Here is a 21,319-nt window from a genome sequence, read left to right on the forward strand (position 1 = left end):
GTACAGTAGACTACCAGCGCCATCTATTGGCGTTGTCAGAAGTTATTGAATCTCCAACGCCATCTTTTATCAATTTATTGAAACTTTTCTGTGACGTATACAGGTAGATTGCTTACAAGTACAACAGCTTTAAAAGAGTGAATGTATAGCTCGTTTGTCAACACCAAGCTTTACAGATTGTACACCTATTTCCTATCAACCTGTGCAAAATGTACACTCTGAAATATGTAACATTAATCTTTACTTTCTGTTTGAAAACGACTCTCAAAGAACTTTTAGCGATACTTTGCAGGAACAGATATTAAACAATAATTATTTCTATACGTAGTAATCAGAATTTTAAAAACGATTATTCTTACTATATCATTATTACATTAATTATCATTTCTGAAACTTAATTTTTGGATAGGTTGTACTTTACATTAATTGGTAGCAAATAAGCTATAATTTCATCTCTTCAAAGTTTTTATACCTATATCCATTCTCTAGTATTTGGTGACCTAGAGGCAACAGATTCATGATCACACGTAGATTTAGAGCACAATGTGTATTTTATTACCAGATATTAAGCTCGTGGAGTGGGACTCACTAAACAAAAAAGATCTGGACAATGGACTGTTGGCGCCATCTATTGGCGTCGTTCGTAGTTACAGTATCACCAACGCCATCTCTTTCAAATATTAGAAACTTCTTTGAGACGTATACATTTATTCCTTTAAAGTTTTAGCACCAGTATCTATTCTCTAGTATTTGGTGAACTAGAGACAAATGACAGATTCAAGATCACGCGTGGATTCAGAACAAAATGTGAATTTTAGCACCGGATATTAAGTTAATAAAGCGGGGCACACTATACAAACTACAGCTGGACGGTAGACTAAAGGCGCCATCTATTGGCGTCGTCTGAAGTTATAGCATCCCCAACGCCATCTTTTGTCAAATTTAAAAAAACTTCTCTGCGGCGTACATTAATTTGTATTAATAATAATTCCGTTATATAAAAGTTACGGAAACATTTTTAGAAACAGTATGTTGGAGTACCGTATTGTTCGAGAGCGATGAGCTCCTCCCAGAACATGAGCAGAGGCATGTGCGGCGCCAGTCCCGCGAAGGGAAGCAAGGTGCGCGGCGGGCGGTGGACGTTGAACACGCGCATCGGTATCCAAAGAGCTATGTACACAAACATGGACATCGTCACCACGTATTGACCTGAAACAAACGAAGGGTGATTAGATTTATCACTTCTTAGTCGTATATTTTGATGTTAAACAAATTCAGAGTGGACGAGAAATTTGAGGTGACCTACATATTTAGCAGCGAATTTAATTCTAAAGAAATTCTTGTAGGATTCAGTGATAATAGAGCTTAGTAATTAATTTCTCTAACTACTACGCTAAGAATATTGAAAAAGTAACCACAAATAAACCGAGTAATTGTGGTTACTTTTGAGTGTTTGAGATCTTCTCAGATCCGGGCACGTTTGGAACCTTTGTAACTTCAAGATTAAGGATGTGTTATAGAAGACACACACACACACACACGCACACACACACACACACACACATACATATTAGGACCTTGAATAAGTTCTCGCTGTCTTTTTTTTTTTCAAAAAAAAAATTTATTTAAAATACAATGCTTACAATGACATTACTCAAAGTATTGTCCATCATTAGAGACCACTTTCTTTCATCTCTCTGGTAGCAATTGAATCCCCCGTCGGAAAAATGACTCATCTTTCGAGGCAATCCATTAATCAAGCCATTTTTTGGCTTCTTCAAAAAAATGGAAGCGCTGCTCGCTTAAACCGTGCGCCATCGACCGAAACAAGTGGTAATCGGAGGGGGCTATGTCTGGTGAATACGGCGGGTGGGGTAGAACTTCCCATTGAAGTGTTTCCAGGTAAGTTTTGACTGGTTTTGCCACATGTGGCTGAGCATTAACATGTAATAAAATCACTTTGTCGTGTCTCTGCTCGTATAGTGGCCGCTTTTCTTTTAGGGGGCGACTCAAACGCATCAACTGAAGTCGATAGCGAGCTCCCGTGATAGTTTCATTAGGTTTAACCAGCTTATAATAAAATTACGCCCCGCTAATCCCCCCAAATGCAGAGAAGAAGCTTAGAACCATGGACATTTGGTTTAGGCGACGATGTTGATGCGTGACCCAGCATACCCCACGATTTTTTTCACTTTGGATTGTCGTAGTGAATCCACTTTTCATCCCCAGTGACGATACGGCGCAGAAAACCTTTTCTCTTTTGTCGTTGAAGCAACAATTCACACATGAGAAAACGTCGCTCTACGTCTCTCGGCATCAACTCATACGGCACCCAATGTCCTTGCTTTTGGATCATTCCTAACGCTTTTAAACGTTTTGAAACTGTTGACGCATCTACTTGTAACGTTTTTCTAAGCTCTACTAACGTCTGACATGGATCTTCTTCAAGCAATGCCTCCAATTCTTTGTCTTAAAATTTTGTCGGTGCTCTAGAACGCCCTTTGTCTTCAAGGTCAAAATCATTACTTTTGAAGCGCCTAAACCGGTCTCTGCACGTTGTATTCGACAAAGCATTGTCACCATATAACTCAACGAGAATTCTGTGTGCTTCTGCTGCAGATTTTTTCTGAATAAAGCAGTGCAATAAAATTCCCCGCAAAAACACTTTATTTGGCACAAAAGTACACATTTTCACAAAAGGCAAATAAATATGTAGTTGACACTGTGGTAAACTCTATTCTACTATAATTTGAGGTTACATATAGCACTACATTGGTGATTTGTTACCGTACGAAATTCCAGGCACAGAGTGCCGCAACGCCATCTTACAAAAAACAGCGAGAACTTATTCAAGGTTCTAATATATTTCAAATCTATGGAGAAGTTCTTCGTCAAGCAATGGATGTTCTACATTTGAAATGACATTTCAACCGTTAAACGTCCATTGTTTGACACAGACATTCCCCACAGATTTGAAATTGGAACGATTAGAAGCAATCAGCGTCTTCCGATCATCTTAACATGGTCTTATGTCTTCCTTGTGAAGGGACGTAAACGTACAAAGGCCTTTCTCACTAATTTCCGATAGAGCCAGTTGTCTGCGACTAGCATCCCGCCTCTTCCGACGACATTGACAAGGTTTTGTTTTTGGAACCTCTTGTACTCCACTGTCATGAGTGGACAGGTACTATACTAATTTTTCCACACGACTTATTTCATCCATCTAAATGTCTTTCATTTATTCTTCTATAACATTTTCTGGCATTCCTTTCCCTACCTGGCTTTCCTTCTTTACATCTCCACGTTCCCATGGCCATCTATTAAATATACTACGAATTACAATTGCATTCCTTACATTTACTTTTTGTATATTTTTATCACTTTTTACATTTTGTATCTTTAATTTACCAATTTAAACCTTAAGGTTGTGTAACCATTTTATGGGCGGACCGTGATTCTCCTCCAAAACCTTTAATCTCCAGGAGCCATCTGTTCTGCGCAATATGTAAACTGTACATTAATCTAAAGTAAATAAACACTCACTGTTCTTGATCAAGTAACTGGACGCGAACGCCATGGTGATCAAACTGATGAAGTGCAACGCCAGGACTATAGCAATCAGCACAGGGTTGGAGTGAGGAAGAATTGGATTTGAGGTGACGGTGAGAAGCGCCGCGTTCACAATACAGTACACCAGACCCGTGGGCACCACGTTCAGGAAGTGTGACAATTGGAGCATGTATCTTGACACGCCCGACATTTTTATCAATTCCTGTGAAACAAATTGATATCTTTACACACACACATATATATATATATATATATATACATATACATTTAAGTCACGCCATTAGCAATAACATAAGTTTACATTAATTTCATTTAACAATGTAAAAAAATAAATATTAGAGGGACCTGATTAAAGTAATGTCGCTTTCTCAAGTTAAATTTACACGATAACATTTTCAACAAGTTTTAATTTCTAATCAAAAACATATTCCCTTTCATTGCCGACAACCTTATGCAAACTAGTATTCAAATTTCCAATGTAGGAGCGGTAAAAATCAATCGGTTTTTGTGTAAAATATGTCGAAAGAAACGACATTACTTTCCAGTACCTTTAACATGTTTGCCTATTCTAGGCGTTCTCAGCTTTGCCTATAATTATGCTAGCTTATATCTTAATGTTAATTAATGAATAAAGTAAAAACAATATTAAATGCATCTCTAAATAATAATAAAACAAGACACTAACAATCTTGTATATATATATATATATATATATATATATATACACACACTAATAATAAAAATTTAATTTTTACATCCAAATAATGTACACACAATTACTTACATGTAATACCTAAAAGTTACATTAAAACAGAACATGACCAAAAGCCTGTTTGATGTGTATCGGTAGTGTATAATACATGGTAAAATTGAGCCAAATATAAAAAAGATTGTAAGCACTATGCAGTGCCATGCTTCAAATTAATAAATTCCTTTTCAATTTTAACAAATTATTATCAATTCTTTATTGTCTTGAAATACCTATACTTCTGGCGGCCGGCTCGCCATCAGTTCTTGATTTGCCCGAGTGGCCCCTAGTCTTAATAAGTCATGGTATAATAGGTTACGTTGATTCAAACACTTGAATCACCCAGTAGACTAAACAAATGTTGACGACTGATTGGGTCATTTTACACCTCTTTTTATTTTGACCGAAGAGGTTTGAAGAGAGATAGAGTTTTGTGTTACCTCTATACCCGTGGTCCGTTCATCCAGCAGCCGCGACATGAGGAATACGAATACAAGGAGAAGTGAAAGCCAGCAAAGCACCATCAGCGGGTCGGCCAGGGACGCGATGACTGGGTTCACGTTACCATTCTTTTTTACGAACGGAAACTCTTGAAGCGTCACGTTCTGGAAGATAATTTTTTTACTTACTTCCATCCACGTTCAGAATATTCTAGATTTTAAAACCTTTTACGTACCATGCCCCACTTTAGCCTCTCTAAAATTCTTACGCCACCTTATGTAACACATATATATTTTATATGAAAGTGTCAAACTCGTGTTGAGTACAATTTTGAATTGCCCACCGATGGGGATGTGGGCACCACGTTGGGTAACACAGTTCTAGTGGTAATATTTTTTGACACAACTCTGAATAAAACATGATTGTGAAAGCGCCTTTTGTTCTACCAATAGATCGTGGAGATTCCATCGTCATCATTTTGACAACAAAACGTCCACTGCTAGCAGTAGAGGTCTCTCCCATAGATTTTTTATAGGAAAGGTTAAAAACTGCTCTCATTCAGCTTAACGTGGTAGTCTATGTATCTTATAGGTGAATTTACTACACTACTTACTAGTCTAAAACCTTAAGGCTTCAGCGAAAATTCATTCTGCGCGCTATGAGGCCTGTTCACAGCCACTATCGTTGGCTTACGAAATTTTTCATTCCTATTTAGTGCTTTTTTTAAAAGGTAGTTAGAGCATCACCAATAGTATCATCAGGCACATGGCTCGTATAGACGATGGTCGTTGGGGCTGAAAGGTTCTCGAGTGGTGACCACGAGCCGGCAGACGCGACGTGGGTAGACCCCCCACAAGTGGACCGACGAAACAGTTAAGATCGCAAGTCGCTGGAGGTCTTTGCCTTGCAGTGGGCTTCCCTCGACTAAAAGAAGACCAGAAGTAAACGACATAAATCAGCGGGTTGGTAAGATGAAGACGCAGTAAGTAGGCTACACAGTTTACAGAACAGATGACCACTGGGGCTTTAAGGTTCTGTATCTATCTGATAAGATGCCCAACCACAAGTTTGCGAAGTTCCGACCACCTTGACGCACTGGCCGCTTCCAATCGAATTTATTCCAAAAAAAAAAATATATAAAACATCAGATATTTTGATTGACTTACTTGTTTGACATCAACTCCAGTCTTCAGTTTTTGGTACGAGGTGTCGATGGCCCATTGCAGACGCATGAAAGTTTCATAAATTGTACCTGTAATTGTACACATGTTTATTCGCATAGTTTTTATAGTACCACGTTTCATTATTAAAAAATAAATAAATGACAGAGTATTTCGTTGTCTATGACGTTGCTTGATTACACCTATCCCCCGATTTACACGGTAGATACGTTCCTGAAAAAAAAGTGTAAAACGAAATTTCAAAATTTTCAAGTCAAAACTTGCAGAAAATGCATGATTTTGCTATTTAACAGTTGTGATTTTTTTCAATAATTTTAGGTGTACACAGAAATAAAAATGAAATGAATTGACAAGTTAAAATATTTAATATATTACGGAAAAACTGTTTTTTTTTTTAACTTAATTACAATATACATTAAACAGAAGAACAAAAAAGAAATTACTCTCATTCTTTTTTTCGGAATCGAGGGTTCGAATTCACTTTCATCACTCGAAGTTATTTGTGCCGATTCGATGTTTGAAACAGAAATATTTATAATATGAGAAGTGGTAATAAAATCGGTTATTAAAACAAAAAAAAACTTTTTTGGGAAACCGTGTAAAAGCGAAAACTTGTGAAACAAGTACCGTGTAAATCGGGGGATAGGTGTATTTTGATTTCATTTTGATAATACCTGATTAAATACCATATAAATCTGTATTATCAAACTTTATTAAAAGATGTGTTGTTGTGCAGTTTCTTTCTGTTTCTTCTTCACAACTATAACACATTGCGAAGCAGCGTCAAAAGTAAAAGAAATTAAAAAAATATTAAGTTGGGGACCAATAAAGGTTGTGTTAAAATTTCCAATGTTGTAAATGAATTTTATCTTTATCTTTTAACTGAAAGAAGGCAGCGTTATGAGGATCAGTATTCATTAAAACCTCCTTTTCTAGATACTACAATTTCACCGAATTCACCGGAGGCTTCATGAGGTGACTAAGTTCAAGGGCTCCCACGTCGATAATGCCCTCCTAAGTAGTCAGACTCCATGGACCCGAGAGGACTGGACCTCAACATGGTCAGTTCCTATTACCCGGTTAACATTACTCAGGCTCGGAAAGCAGGTGGAAGAAACTCAAAGCAACCCTTCTATCTAGAACAGTGTTTCCCAAAGTGATGCCCACGCCCCACAGTGGGGCAATTTGATTATTAAGGGGGACAATGCTTGAATGGACTCGACACGTGTTGCACCCTTTCGATTTAATATAAAAATTATTGTGTTACATATGGGGGGAGTAAGGATTTTCGAAGGGCCAAGGTGAAGTATATATGTAGAATATATATATGTAAGAAGAGACAGGAAGGTTTGAGAAACACTGTTCTAGATCAGAGAGGTGACGAAATAAGTTTAGATTCCGAGGTAACTCACCAAAAGACAGGTGAGGCTCCAACGTCCCGTCCAACGGGTTGTACAGGTTCGTCATAAAGTTTTTCTTTATACGTATTGTGTAGTTTAAGTGCTTTGGCAAATCGCTTACCATATCCTGCGAACAAATCGATTGAGTGCAAATTGAATTTCTTTTAACAACTTCACATCGAGACCATCAAAGAAAGAAGATTTTATTATCGGTTTGGCTTAAAAATAATACAGGCAAATTTTTGTAAGAACTACATTGGGATCCGTTACTCTTTTACTATGTTTTTTTTTGTATATTTATAGTCGGCTGCAACCGTTATTAAAAATGGGATTTCGAAATAAAATACATTAAATATGTAAATAAAAATACAATGATACAATATTCACTAATTTACCTAAGTTAAATAACTGTCAACGTTGAAGTATTTCATAGAAAAGTAGGCGGCAAGTTAAGGGTATACTTATTAATAACATAAATAAAGTACTTTGCTGTCTCTTGCAAGATATTTCCTAGATGGGAACGATATACATAATTTTCATTTAACCCTTTCCTTACCGCAGTACGTTCTGCCGTGACGCTACTGAACCGGGCAATGCGCCGTGAAGTGTGCATATTGCATGGCGGTAGGCTGATGTTCGAATTTTCTCATTTGTGTTACAAATAAAGATTCTACTGGTATATTAATTAAAAATAGAAGTTAGGATAATTGTTAGTAATTTATTTGGCTGGGATAAATCTTAAAACAGGGATCTACACATAAACCCACATTACAACGTGAATGCCGTCTAAATCCAGCGCTGGTAACGAAAGGGTTTTTGGGGGCCTCTCGTACCCCTATTTATGGTGGGACAGGGACTTTATTTGCAATTTATTTTTTCACATAGTTTTTTTATTTTCTTTTTCTTCTTTCGTACTTTATTGTCTCTTTCGGTCTATTATCTATCTTTCATGCTACAGTTCTTCTATCTTTCTCTTTTGCTCTGTTCAATCTTTCATTCTTTCCTCTTTTGTTATTACATTTTTCATCTTACATTTTTTTTAATGCACATTTTTATTTTACATTATTATTACTTATCCTATAATTATTCTCTATCACAGTTTTATGTATTACTTTGGTTCTATTTTTTCCTTTTTTATCTATTTTCTATTTATTTATTGTGTTTGCGTTTTGTTCCTTTCAATGGCACATTTTGCAATTGTTTTGCAGAGGGCTATGAATGAGTTTTTATCTATTCCGCTTATCAGGGAGGCTATTGACTCCTCCCTGATTTTTACGCCAGTAACGAAAGGGTTAAAACCGACTATAGTCGATTTATAATTAGAGACATTGCTGATAGTGTTGAAATATCATTTGGCTCAGCCGAAACCATGACGGATATTTTGTCTTAAACGCGTCAAGACTTGATTAGTCGATCTCATACTGCATTGGTACGCGACTTTTTGGTCAAAACATCGAATCATATCGATCGGCGTATTCACCATATTTGACTCCATGCTTCTAGCTGTTCAGACAACTCAAAGGGGATAAAAATCGTCTTGAAGACTATCCTGCAAAAAGCGATGGCAAGTGTGTTTTGCCATACGAGGTTTACTTTGAAGGGAATGAAATTGATTTGGAAGAATAAATAAAGAATTTACATTAGATAAACAAATTCACCTTGCCTTTTGATCATAGTACTATGTAGTCGTAGGCACCCCATATATTTTTCTCTTTGTATATATTATAACGCTTGTTTTTCAATATATTGTTAATATAATAACTTATTATTAATGCGTTAAAGTTTAAATTACGATACAAGAAATAGAAATAAGCTCGTAACGCCTACATTTCGTCTTCAAAAAGTTAACAAACCCTTTACGAACAATGCCTTTCGTTTTTCTACCTATTGTGTCGATAAAGGTAGTGCTGCTAGCCCTAAGGCTTTTATAACTTCTTCGGATATGAGTTCACAGAGCGGAAGGATCCGTGAACTGTACTATAAACTCAAGGCTTTAGTATTTCAGAACCTACTTATGACACTGAGATGGAGGTTGGGCCAGCTAAGACGAGGCTTTCATGTTGCCAATGTTACTCTTTTTTAAGTAAGAAAGGACCAATATTTAGCCAATTCCCCACATGCAGTAGTAGTCGTGCAACAAAGTGCACCGCCCGCCAGCCCGCTGATAAATGCGTATGCGGCAAACTATGCGAATTACACAACTGTCACCGCCAAATCACTCAACACGTGTTTCACCCCTCCACGGGGCATCTTAAGGAGTTATGTTACACCGATTAGTGCCAAACACAGAGTGAGCTCAGTCCGTCGCCGTTTTGTAATTTACTCTTTTTTTATTTTAAATCTAAAATTAAAAGTATATTAATATACTAGCTGATCCCGCAAACGTTGTTTTGCAAAAAAAATTGATATTTTAATTTACAAAAAAAAATAGGGATGATCGTAGAGGGGTGAAAATTTATGGTTGTATGTATTCTTGTATGCTGTATCATAAAAAAATAAAAACAAAAAATTTCGTTAAAAAATAAAAAATATTTTTTAAGTGTGAACAACCTTTATCACTCAGGGGTATAGAAAATAGATAGTAGCCGATTCTCAGACCTACTGAATACGCATAATAAATTTGGTAAAAATCGGTCAAGCCGTTTCAGAGGAGTTCAAGTTCGAACACCGTGACACGAGAATTTTATATATTAGATATTAAAATATTCAAGAGTGTTTAGTTGAATTGAAATGTATGTAACTAGGTTTGTTGACTCATTTACATGATTGATATTATAATGTACACGTGAAAGAGAGCAACTGTTGAGTTTCTCACCGGCTATTGTCAACAGATCAGCGTTCCGAGTTCGGTGGTAGCTTCCTACATATAATGTTATAATAATTGTCGATTCAAAAGCGCGTATAATTGTCCATTTGAATAAATATTTTCATTTTTAATGTTAAAATTTAAATAAAACCTCTTCGGTTGTTTTAATAATTACCTTCATATACTTAATTGGTTCTGCATTAACATAGATAACAAGCTATGCGTCATACATGCAAATGTTTCTGCTTAAACGCACTTCATTGTCTTTGTTAACATAGGAAAACTAAATTTTAAACTTATGTGTATGTAATTAAAGATTATATTAGCAAACCAGGTCACACATGACCAAAGTTAACTGCATTGTAAGTGTATTACTAGCATTTAAAATGTACTTATCAATTACGCGAAAGAAACGTACTGAGAAATGAAATATTATTCAAATAAAAAAATCCTTATTAAACAGCGTGTATTACATATGTTATTTTCAAGACGAGTGTACCACCTGTGTGGTTTTCTCGCCTTAGCCCTTTCGCTGCGAACAGCGCCTTTTGGCGGTCGGCTGTAGACGCTTTTTCTCAGCAAACAGCGCCTTCTGGCGCTCGGCTATAGACGATTTCTCTCAGCGAAAAGCGTCATTTGGCGTTCGGCTATAGACGCTTTTTCTCAGCGAACAGCGCCTTCTGGCGCTCGGCTATAGACGCTTGCTCTCAGCGAAAAGCGCCATTTGGCGTTCGGCTATAGACGCTTTTTCTCAGCGAACAGCGCCTTCTGGCGCTCGGCTATAGACGCTTGCTCTCAGCGAAAAGCGCCATTTGGCGTTCGGCTATAGACGCTTTTTCTCAGCGAACAGCGCCTTCTGACGCTCGGCTATAGACGCTTGCTCTCAGCGAAAAGCGCCATTTGGCGTTCGGCTATAGACGCTTTTTCTCAGCGAACAGCGCCTTCTGACGCTCGGCTATAGACGCTTGCTCTCAGCGAAAAGCGCCATTTGGCGTTCGGCTATAGACGCTTTTTCTCAGCGAACAGCGCCTTCTGACGCTCGGCTATAGACGCTTGCTCTCAGCGAAAAGCGCCATTTGGCGTTCGGCTATAGACGCTTTTTCTCAGCGAACAGCGCCTTCTGACGCTCGGCTATAGACGCTTGCTCTCAGCGAAAAGCGCCATTTGGCGTTCGGCTATAGACGCTTTTTCTCAGCGAACAGCGCCTTCTGACGCTCGGCTATAGACGCTTGCTCTCAGCGAAAAGCGCCATTTGGCGTTCGGCTATAGACGCTTTTTCTCAGCGAACAGCGCCTTCTGACGCTCGGCTATAGACGCTTGCTCTCAGCGAAAAGCGCCATTTGGCGTTCGGCTATAGACGCTTTTTCTCAGCGAACAGCGCCTTCTGGCGCTCGGCTATAGACGCTTTCTCGTACCTCAACATCGTACATTTCACATTAACGAAACGAACGAAAAACAAAAAATTTTGTCTAAAAAATAAAAAAAATTTTAGGGGTGGACCACGCTTAACATTTAGGGGGATGAAAAATAGATGTCCGATTCTCCACCCTGGCCGATATGCGCCCTAAGATTCACGAAAATCGGTCGAGCCGTTTCGGAGGAGTTCAATCACGAACACCGTGACACGAAAATTTTTATATATATGATTTAAAAACATTCAATTTGGGGTACTACAACATCACCTAACGCATACTTGATTTAAAATAACTATCCACATGGTATATCTCAAAATTTGTCCAGTTAAACATTTACTCTCATAAACTCAATGGCGTCGAGTATTAAATAAACAAAGTTTGTTTTTGCTTCTACAGTTCCTGGGAGTTTTTGTTGTTTATATGGACTTTGTATTTTGTACTCGTATAACGGTCTAACATCTGAGGATGCCTCTTGGAAGGGTGAAATACGCGTAGAGTAGATTAACGGTGGTAGTTGTGTTTCGCATTGTTTACCGCACGCGCATTTATCAGCTGGCAGTGCACTTCATTGCACGACTACTGCTGCATGGCGGAAGTAGCTATATATTAGTCGATTTCTTACCTACGTTACCTAATAAAAAATATTTGACGTCAATTTCACAGTACATTTTATTTTCGATACGATGAGTTAAAGTTGGATACAATTATAACATATTTATACATATATATGTTATATATATACATATATTAGTTCCTTTGTTAGTTAGGATGAACTTCCGCGAGGTAACGCCTGATTCTATTAGACTCATATACATTCTTATACGCGTATTGCGAAGAATAAGTGAACTTTTTATTCAGCTTGGCATGCTGATCTTGAACCTTTTATTGTCAATGTGGAGGAAGTGGTTGAATGCTGGATGGGGGTCTTTCAGAGACGCCTATGCCTTGAGGGCTTCTATCATCTGACATAATGATGATTGAGAAGCAACAGTCAATATTGTATTTTTTTACCCTTTATAACCTAGAGTTTCAATTTTGATACCAATCTTTTAAACCGAATGTTCTTGTTCTCTAAATGTGTGTTTGTACAGTACGTATTGGCGGTTGGCTGTACGTATTTTACTGTTGTATAATATTCTTTCCAACGAAATTAAAAAAAAATCTATTTTTCCCTTCATCTAGACCCTCAAGCAAACACAGTAATGTTAAAAAAAATCACTTTCGTAAATCAGGCTACTAAGGGTTCAATTTACTGCACATAAATTTTATTGTAACGGAGAAAATTTCATAGAAAAATGATTCCTTATGGAATATCGTCTTTTGCTTTAGTGCAATGAAACTGGAATAGTAAATGTTGACATACATAATGTTATATAGATTCACAATAAAATCGAACAGTTTATTTCAATGCGGATATATCTACAAGTGATGCGCGTGTAACGTGACTAGTTTTTTTAAATGGTCGCCGGTTTTGGACGCCTCTCGTACCCCTACTTATTTTTAGGTTAGGGATTTTTATTTCTTTTTAATATTTTTTTCACTTTATTTTTATTTTTGCGCTCTTCTTCCATGCATATTAAGATCTTTCATTCTTTTCTTACATTCTACATTTCATCTGTATTGCCCTTTCATTCCATTTTTCCAATATTTTTGGGTTAGGGATTTTTATTTTTTTTTAATAATTTTTCACTTATACTTTTATGCTCTTGTTCAATGCATCTCAAGATCTTACATTCTTTCCTTACATTCTACATTTAATCTGTCATGTCTGCCATAACCACGTTTCTTAGAACTTTACCACCTTTTTAATTTTTTTTAAATCTAAATTTACTGTCAAATGTTACGTAGGCAGAAGCTTTTCAGTATATTTACCTCTATTCGTATAGGATACAAGAAAAATTAATTTATTTATTGCCGTCTTTTAAAAAAGTTTAGTTTCACATGAGTTTAATTACAGAGATAAAATTTTTATTCCGTGCAACAGACACTAACGGTGTGAGATACGGCCGATCGTTTCGACGAAATGCGATAATGTTAGTACAGTTTCGAAGAACCTGAGCGTCACAATATACCCGTGCGATTAAACACGACCGTTGGATATACATTTGAAAGCTAACCTTTTGTTATATGATTCGATGTGTTATGAATGGACTTAGCGGAATGGGTCAGAGGGCTTCGTTATTTATTTTAATCACCAGAACGAATTAACCCTTAATAGCCTAGAGTTTCAATTTTGATACCAATCTTTTAAACCGAATGTTCACATTACTATTAGTTTTTTTATAGGTTGGCTGTACGAATTTTACTGTTGTATAATATTCTTTCCAACGAAATAAAAAAAGTCTATTTTTCCCTTCATCTAGACCCTCAAGCAAACACAGTAATATAAAAAAAAATCACTTTCGTAAATCAGGCTATTAAGGGTTAAAGAAATAAGTTTATAGTCATTACTAAGCTGTATTTTCATACGATGTATTTGTAATTTTATACTATTTTCAAATTTATTACGACGTAATTCAGTCGTGTCAGTGTTGGAAGGTAACCTTAAAAATTATTCAATTCAAAGTGCCAGTTAATCTATAATAAAAAGATATTTTGTTAAAAAGAATAAAAAAATCAAAATATCTTTTTTAAAGTAGTCATTTACACGCGCATATGAATTGTCGATAATTTTAACATTATAAGCAGTAAGTTAACACCGGATGAACGCTGATCTGTTGAAAAGATCCGGCATGAAACTGAACGGTTGCTCTTTTAAATGAAATATAAAATCATTCATGTAAATGTGTCAACAAACCAAGTTCCACGCATATCGATCAAACATGATGATCATCTCTTGAATGCTATAAGATTTATTTAATATAAATACCTTATAACTTTCTATTTATAACTAAGAAAAGAAATGTCTAAGACATATTATGGAATTATTATATGTACACCCAAACTTATGAAGAATTTGTTATCTTTTTAAACAGTTTTATTTAGTTCGACCCGTACGGAATTTGTTTGGGTCAAAATTAGAAATTGAAATTTAAGCACCTTCCCGTTGTCAGATTGATCTGAAATTTGGTACATACATTTAATTGAGATGGCAATACAATATAATAAAATCAATAACATTATAAATCTAAGATGGCCGCCGATACAAAATGGCGGACTCCATATTTTTCCTTCACATCCTCAATATGGGTATCAAATGAAAGGGCTACACTAGTAAAACACGATGATTATGTCAAAATTTAAAATTCAAGATGGACGCCGTTCCAATATGGCGGACTAGGTACATATTTTTCCACAACCACCAAAATTTGGGTATCAAAAAACCGTTTAACTTAAAAGTTTTTTAAATGTATTTATTGAAGACGAAATGTAGGCGTTAAGAGTTTATTTTAATTTCTTGTATTTATCACGTGTCTGTCACTATTGTTCATATAAGATTTTAAATTATGGCGCATAAATAATATATTTTTAAAATACATTAGCAATAATTAGAATTCTGCTTTTAAACAACAATCTCTTTAAAAACATCTCTTAAGGAATACATAGTCTATGCAACTATTTTTTTTGGAAAATAAATATAAAATTAAAATCGGCAACCCATTACAAACACGCAAGGCTGTAAACAGTATACGCTGTTACTAAAGTACCAATTCTGATCGAAGTCAATTAGATGTTTTTTATTTATTATTGTATTATATTTATAATATGTATTAAACCTTTTTTATTATAAGTATATATGTTATATACATATGTATGTATGTCTAGGTATGTTTATGTATATTTATGTTTATTTGTTTGTGAATATGTATTTTTTGTACACGTGAACTACCATTTATAAGTACTTTTATCTTTTCCTTACTATGGTTGTCTGTAAGAGATTGCCTTGTGTGATAAGACCGCCCATTGTATCTGTCTGTATATTATTGTATCTGTATATTATGTATCTTATCGTGTACAATAAAGAATATTAAATAAATAAATAAAATATGCGAGTCGAGCCTTATTAACGTATGATAGAAACAATGTTGCAGTACCTGAAACACCACCAGAGCCTGGTTCCCATTCAAGTCATCCATGTATTGGGCGATATCCGCGACATCGGACACCGGGTAGTATCCCTTGGACATCAAACCTACTGGACACAGAAATCATATTAACTTCTTTTATAGAAATAAAAAAGACTTTAGAATACTAAAAAATGGAAGGAACTTCTCACTCGGGAAACTCTTGAGGCGTGTGAGTTTCAATCTCTCTCCTACTCCATCCATCAGTTCTGCTGCGAGCTTCGTGTCCGGAGTATAGAACACTAGCGTAGGGCCTGTGATACTGTCCAGAGGCATGGGTTCCTGTAACAATTAAAACAATATAAGTTAGTTTCAATCAGTTCTTCGACAGTCCAAGCCCTTTCTGCCCCTGGACATTCTCGACACGGATTCGAGGGTCTGTGTCTGAATTCCCACACTCAACCAGGACGGCTTCAGCTTCCTGATCTAGGCGGGATGTCGATGTGAAGTAAAGCCGTGTGGATACCGAACGCGACCTGATATGAGAAGATCCTACAACAATCTTGTTTGCGGTTTTGTTGTAATTATCTTTCACAAACGTCCAATATTTTCTAGGAGCTTTAGTTTTAATAGACTTTTTAAATTTATTTCTATATATGATAATTCAGATATTCTTGCAAGGCATATACCGATTATATTTGTACTTGGAATTTCAATTAGGAGACGAAGGAAGAAATTCAAGTGACACTTATTTATTAAAATCAATAGTTACTTGTAGATACAGGCTTGCTTAGTAGACCATAGAAAGCGAGGCTCTTTTTAGTCAATAGACGCCCACTGCAATGCATAGGTTATCTAGCGACTTCCTATATTTGTGTATATATATGTACAATTGACTTCGTAAAGACTAACTTAAGTATGGATAAACAGGGAATCACAGAAGCACCAAGTTGAAAGTAATGCGTCATTTGCGGGTGCGAAACCAGGGTGTTTGAGCCTGGTACAATGCAAAGGATACACGCATTAGGTCAAATCACGCAGATCAGGTCTTGCCGCCGAATTTAACTAATTCGTTTATTCTTAAAGAGCTTAGAATAAAGACTTGGCTATCTACACTGCTTGCGTAGAATACTCTATTACAGTATGTATAGTTACAGTGTATATAATACACACACACACACACACACATATATTTATATATATATATATATATATATATATATATATATATATATATATATATATAGCTGATTCCGCAAACGTTTTGCAAAAAAAAGTTTTTAATTAACAAATAAAAAATAATAAGGGTTAATCGAAAAAGGGGGAAAATTTAGGGTTGTAGATGAAGATGTATTCGTGCATGTAATAAAAATTTTTGTCTAAAAAATTGGGGGTGGACCACCCTTAACATTTAGGGGGATGAAAAATGGTTGTTGTCCGATTCTCCGGCCTGGCCGATTTGCGCGCTGAGATTCACGATAATCGGTCGAGCCGTTTCGGAGGAGTTCAATCACGCACACCGTGACACGAGAATTATATATATAAGAATATATATAACATTAGAATTATAAGATGAAATTGAATAGTCTCTTTTATTGCGACCTTAGTAAATTCCGTCATGTTGCGACACTTAGAAAAGTACCTCTCGGCTTTACTTATAAAGTTACAACATAATCAATGAAGCGAAAAACTTGTTGAATTGTTCAGTACAAGATTTCAGCTCTTCAAGACAATTATAAGGATTACTTGTTTACGTCAATGGATTTTAAAACCAAATGATATGCTTAAGGCTTACAATACCGGGATTCCGGGATCCCAAATACCGGTATCCCGGGATCCCAAATACCGGTATCCCGGGATCCCAAATACCGGTATTCCGGACGACTTTTGTCTGGTATTAAAACCGCTATTTATGTAAAAATACCGGTATTTTGCTATAAAATTAATTGATAACAATTATATTTATACAGTATTAATATAATTTAAAATACCATTAATTAATAACACAATTTCTTTTTATATTGATGATTAAATGATGAATGAAATTATATAATGCCTTACGAGTCTATTATATGCAAAATGTAACATAGAATGTAATATGTACAGTATTTTACTTACAAGTTTTTGTATCTATCTACTCCCGTTCTCTATGTAATAAAATAAAAAATATCTACTCATTTCAGAACACTATTCATTGAATTTCATACATTATTTGTTAATATGTCAATATAACAAACGAGGTAAGTAAAAATATGACTAGTAATTTTTTTTTATTTACCGGATATTTCAAATATCAAATACCGGTATTCAGATTTTAGTTCGGTATTTTAAGCCCTAGATATGCTTAATGCTTTTGATTTTAGACCTTTTTTTTATCACAGACATCTATAAGTGACGTCACTCGAACGCAACGAAGAATTCTTGGCAACGTCAGTTCCGCAATGCAAACATTAAATACAGACAGTATGGCGCCAAATGTTCCATTCGTCGCAAAATTAACAATTTAAACAGGACTTTAACGATTATTTTATGGGTCGTATTATTCAAAATATTTTATACTCATTAATTTATTACGTAAAAAAAAATAAAACAATTATTGTACATAGTTGTCTTTCTATAATGAATAGTATGCAGATTAATGACATAGAAAAAGCTATTTATTCGCGGGGTATATGTTTCATAAATAAGACGTAAATACAGAAAGCGTGAATACGGAAAAAAAAATATATATATAACAATTTAATTGAAGTTTTTGAACATTTTAATTAATTAACTCAAGGCTAAAAACAACTTAACACAAGTCTCTTGTTTGTCGGTTTTCAAAATTTCCTTCAGATTCAGACTGACCAAGGCTTTGTTACATAGACAGAATGTTTATACAGAAATCGCAAAGCGTCTTCACACCCATATCGTCCTATTCCATTCAAGTTTGAACTCGCACAGAGTCTTCATCATTTTCCGCAGTGACACTAGGCCACACTATTTTACTTTTTTTATTAGTTCATTTGACAGTATTTACAAAGGATATCGGGTTGAATGCCTGTAGAAATACTTTTATTACGTACTTATTAGATCTGCAGGAAGTGGGTCACTTGTTAAAATTAATTACAATGTACTATATGAATATTAATGTGTGCACACAGAACACTTTCATTAACATTATTTCAATTCTTGGATGTCCACTAAACATTGGGGACTGTAATGTCCCTTAAGTTAAATTCACACAACTACATTTTTAACAAGTTATTATTTCTAACTAACAATGTATTTACCTTTGTTATCAACCTTTTGCCATCTAGTATACACATTTTAAATTCCAGCGCAATAAAAATCAATTGGTTTTTCTGTGAAATGTGATGTCAAAAACGACAATACTCTGGTCCACCTAATAATTATTTATAAAATGCTGTCAAGAATCTTGACTATTGGACAAATATCTGACAGAATAATGTGATGGTTTATATCTTTATATTGATCAATCAAAAATTCAATTGCAAATATAATTTGGTTACATTCACCTCTGATCTGTCTGGCCAGCCTTTATTGTTTATCTATAACAATTGTCTGACATCATTCAATACTTTTAAACATTGGCATACCCAATTGAATGGATTGTGTTTTAGTACTCTCTGTTAATGTTTTTATTTTAAATAAGCTTCTGGGTATGACTTTTGGCCTTCTCTTAAGTTTTTAAGATGTAGTGTTGTATATGATTCTGTATTTTACAATTATATTAGAGATTAAATAATTTACTTAAGCAATTTTCAAAATCTCTGATAATTTTCTCTTACCTTAGGTTATTTTAAAGATAAAATTTATAGCAAAGGCTTCCATCTGATAAGTAATAAAAAAATGTAAATATCAGAAAGTAGTTTCTACTAGTAAAGCATGTATCTCACCTATTCACATACTGAGAATTTTACAATACAAAAGTGCTTTCCTCTAAACACTTTTATTCTTTGGAAATTTTCATAAAAATATCTGATCTCTGGGTAAACATGCAGCACTATGACTATGTATAATGACTAGTAGTATAACATTACTGCTTAAAGAGTAATTAAACAACTAATAATGTGTTGGCCAATGGCATGGATAAAATAGTTAAGTATAGCTCCCAAGATAGTATAGTCGGCCATTCAATTCGATTTGCTGTCTGATGTGGTGGTGAGTGTCGTGTCGCCAGCGGCCATAGGGACCGAAAGGTCTTCGAGTGGCGATCACGAGCCAGCGTGGGTAGGGTCCACTAGGTGGTTCAACGTCATAGTTAAGGTTCCGGGAAGTAGCTGAACATGGGACATCTTATGACCAGTCATCATGGCGATCTCTGGATCAGGCCTATGCATTGCAGCGTTTATGATGACATGATGTAATTGGAAGAGATTGGATATAGGCCATGTCCCACCAGTCTTCTTGTGAATATACAGAAAAGGTCTACAACTAGCAGTGGATGTTTTGCCACTGGAATAATGATGAAAATATCGGTAAAACAAATAATAAGGGAGGTCAAACCAAATGTAAGATAAAAAGCCATGTGAATATGTAAAAAGGTTTGTATTTCATACTACATAAAATAGATATGCATATATTTTAAAAATTACTGTAAAAAAAACAGTAAATAAATTACATATGTACATATTGTTAATCTGATTCTATTCAAAACAAACTTTTCTGTATTTTATCACTTTTTAATTAACATAAGCTGATTAAAAACTGAAATGTCATCGAGAAATGATTTTGGGAGCAAATCCCACTATTTAAAATTATCATGTATGCATGCATGAATATTTATAAATGTATATTCTATACATATCCTAGGCTAGCCACTACGTCTATACCTATTCTATCTCCTCTAGATCTATTATCTGTTTATGGTTTGACTTATATTTATGGGAAATCATGTGGCGGTTTTCTCAATGAGCATCAAGGGCAACACACATTATCACAGATACTTTATATTTTCTCACACTGAAAACTATAGCATCCAAGTTTTGGATCTTCTGACGTCATCTTATTTTGGAATATAAAATTAATAATATATAGATATCAAAGCTAAATTTTTAGTTTGCTACAATGACTAAATGTGAATTTAAAAACTATGGACTATAATCATATGCACACAATGAAATTTGGTTCATTAGTTAGTCTAAGTAAGATATTTAATGATATTAATATACAATAGATATATATATATATATATGCTCAAATAATTATCCACTTTGAAACACTTGTATATAATCACTTGTATATAATGTGAATAACACCTGAAGATTTCAATTTGAAAGAAACTTTAATCAAGTTGATCCTCAATACCTTATATAGCCAGTGTGTATGTGGATTCCAAAATGTCCCGATCCTGATCCATGAATATTCTTATACAGCAGTCAGAGCAATTAATTACCAAACTTCCAAATTTAGTGTATTACTTAAAATACCATTACAATTTTTTAAATAGACATATATAATATTAAAAATCTATTTCTTTTATAGAATACTAGCTGTGCCCACGACTATGTCTGCATGGAATTTAACAAAAAGTTTATTTAGTTTTCCTTTGCATTTAAGAATTTTTCTAAAATAAAAAATGATCTATGTTAATCGTTGTCATACCAGCTACTTGCCAGTATTAATCAGTATTTATTTTAAAGTAAATACATCACAATTGGTCCAGCCATTTTAGAGATTAAGTAGAACAAATAGACACAAAAAAATTAAAAATGTAATTTTGTTTTATATAAATCATATATTCATATGCAT

At 35.0% G+C, this 21,319-nt stretch overlaps 1 protein-coding gene across 1 annotated transcript in view; it reads right to left on the minus strand.

Annotated features, from left to right (window-relative positions):
• LOC137921622 (phospholipid-transporting ATPase ABCA3-like) overlaps positions 1-21,319 on the minus strand; it is a 53,843-nt gene that overhangs the window by 31,021 nt on the left and 1,503 nt on the right. Inside the window, exons 2-8 of the mRNA XM_068764421.1 lie at positions 15,778-15,907; positions 15,596-15,696; positions 7,353-7,467; positions 5,926-6,011; positions 4,759-4,923; positions 3,544-3,772; positions 1,042-1,209 (exon numbers count right to left, since the gene is read on the minus strand). Coding sequence (XP_068620522.1) covers positions 1,042-1,209; positions 3,544-3,772; positions 4,759-4,923; positions 5,926-6,011; positions 7,353-7,467; positions 15,596-15,696; positions 15,778-15,907 — 994 coding nt within the window. The remainder of the gene's footprint in view (positions 1-1,041; positions 1,210-3,543; positions 3,773-4,758; positions 4,924-5,925; positions 6,012-7,352; positions 7,468-15,595; positions 15,697-15,777; positions 15,908-21,319) is intronic.

This window comes from Battus philenor, unplaced genomic scaffold (assembly GCF_028537555.1).
Source record: "Battus philenor isolate CCGP_79_NKW_IND1 unplaced genomic scaffold, ilBatPhil1.0.hap1 SCAF_19, whole genome shotgun sequence".
Lineage (NCBI taxonomy): Eukaryota > Metazoa > Arthropoda > Insecta > Lepidoptera > Papilionidae > Battus > Battus philenor.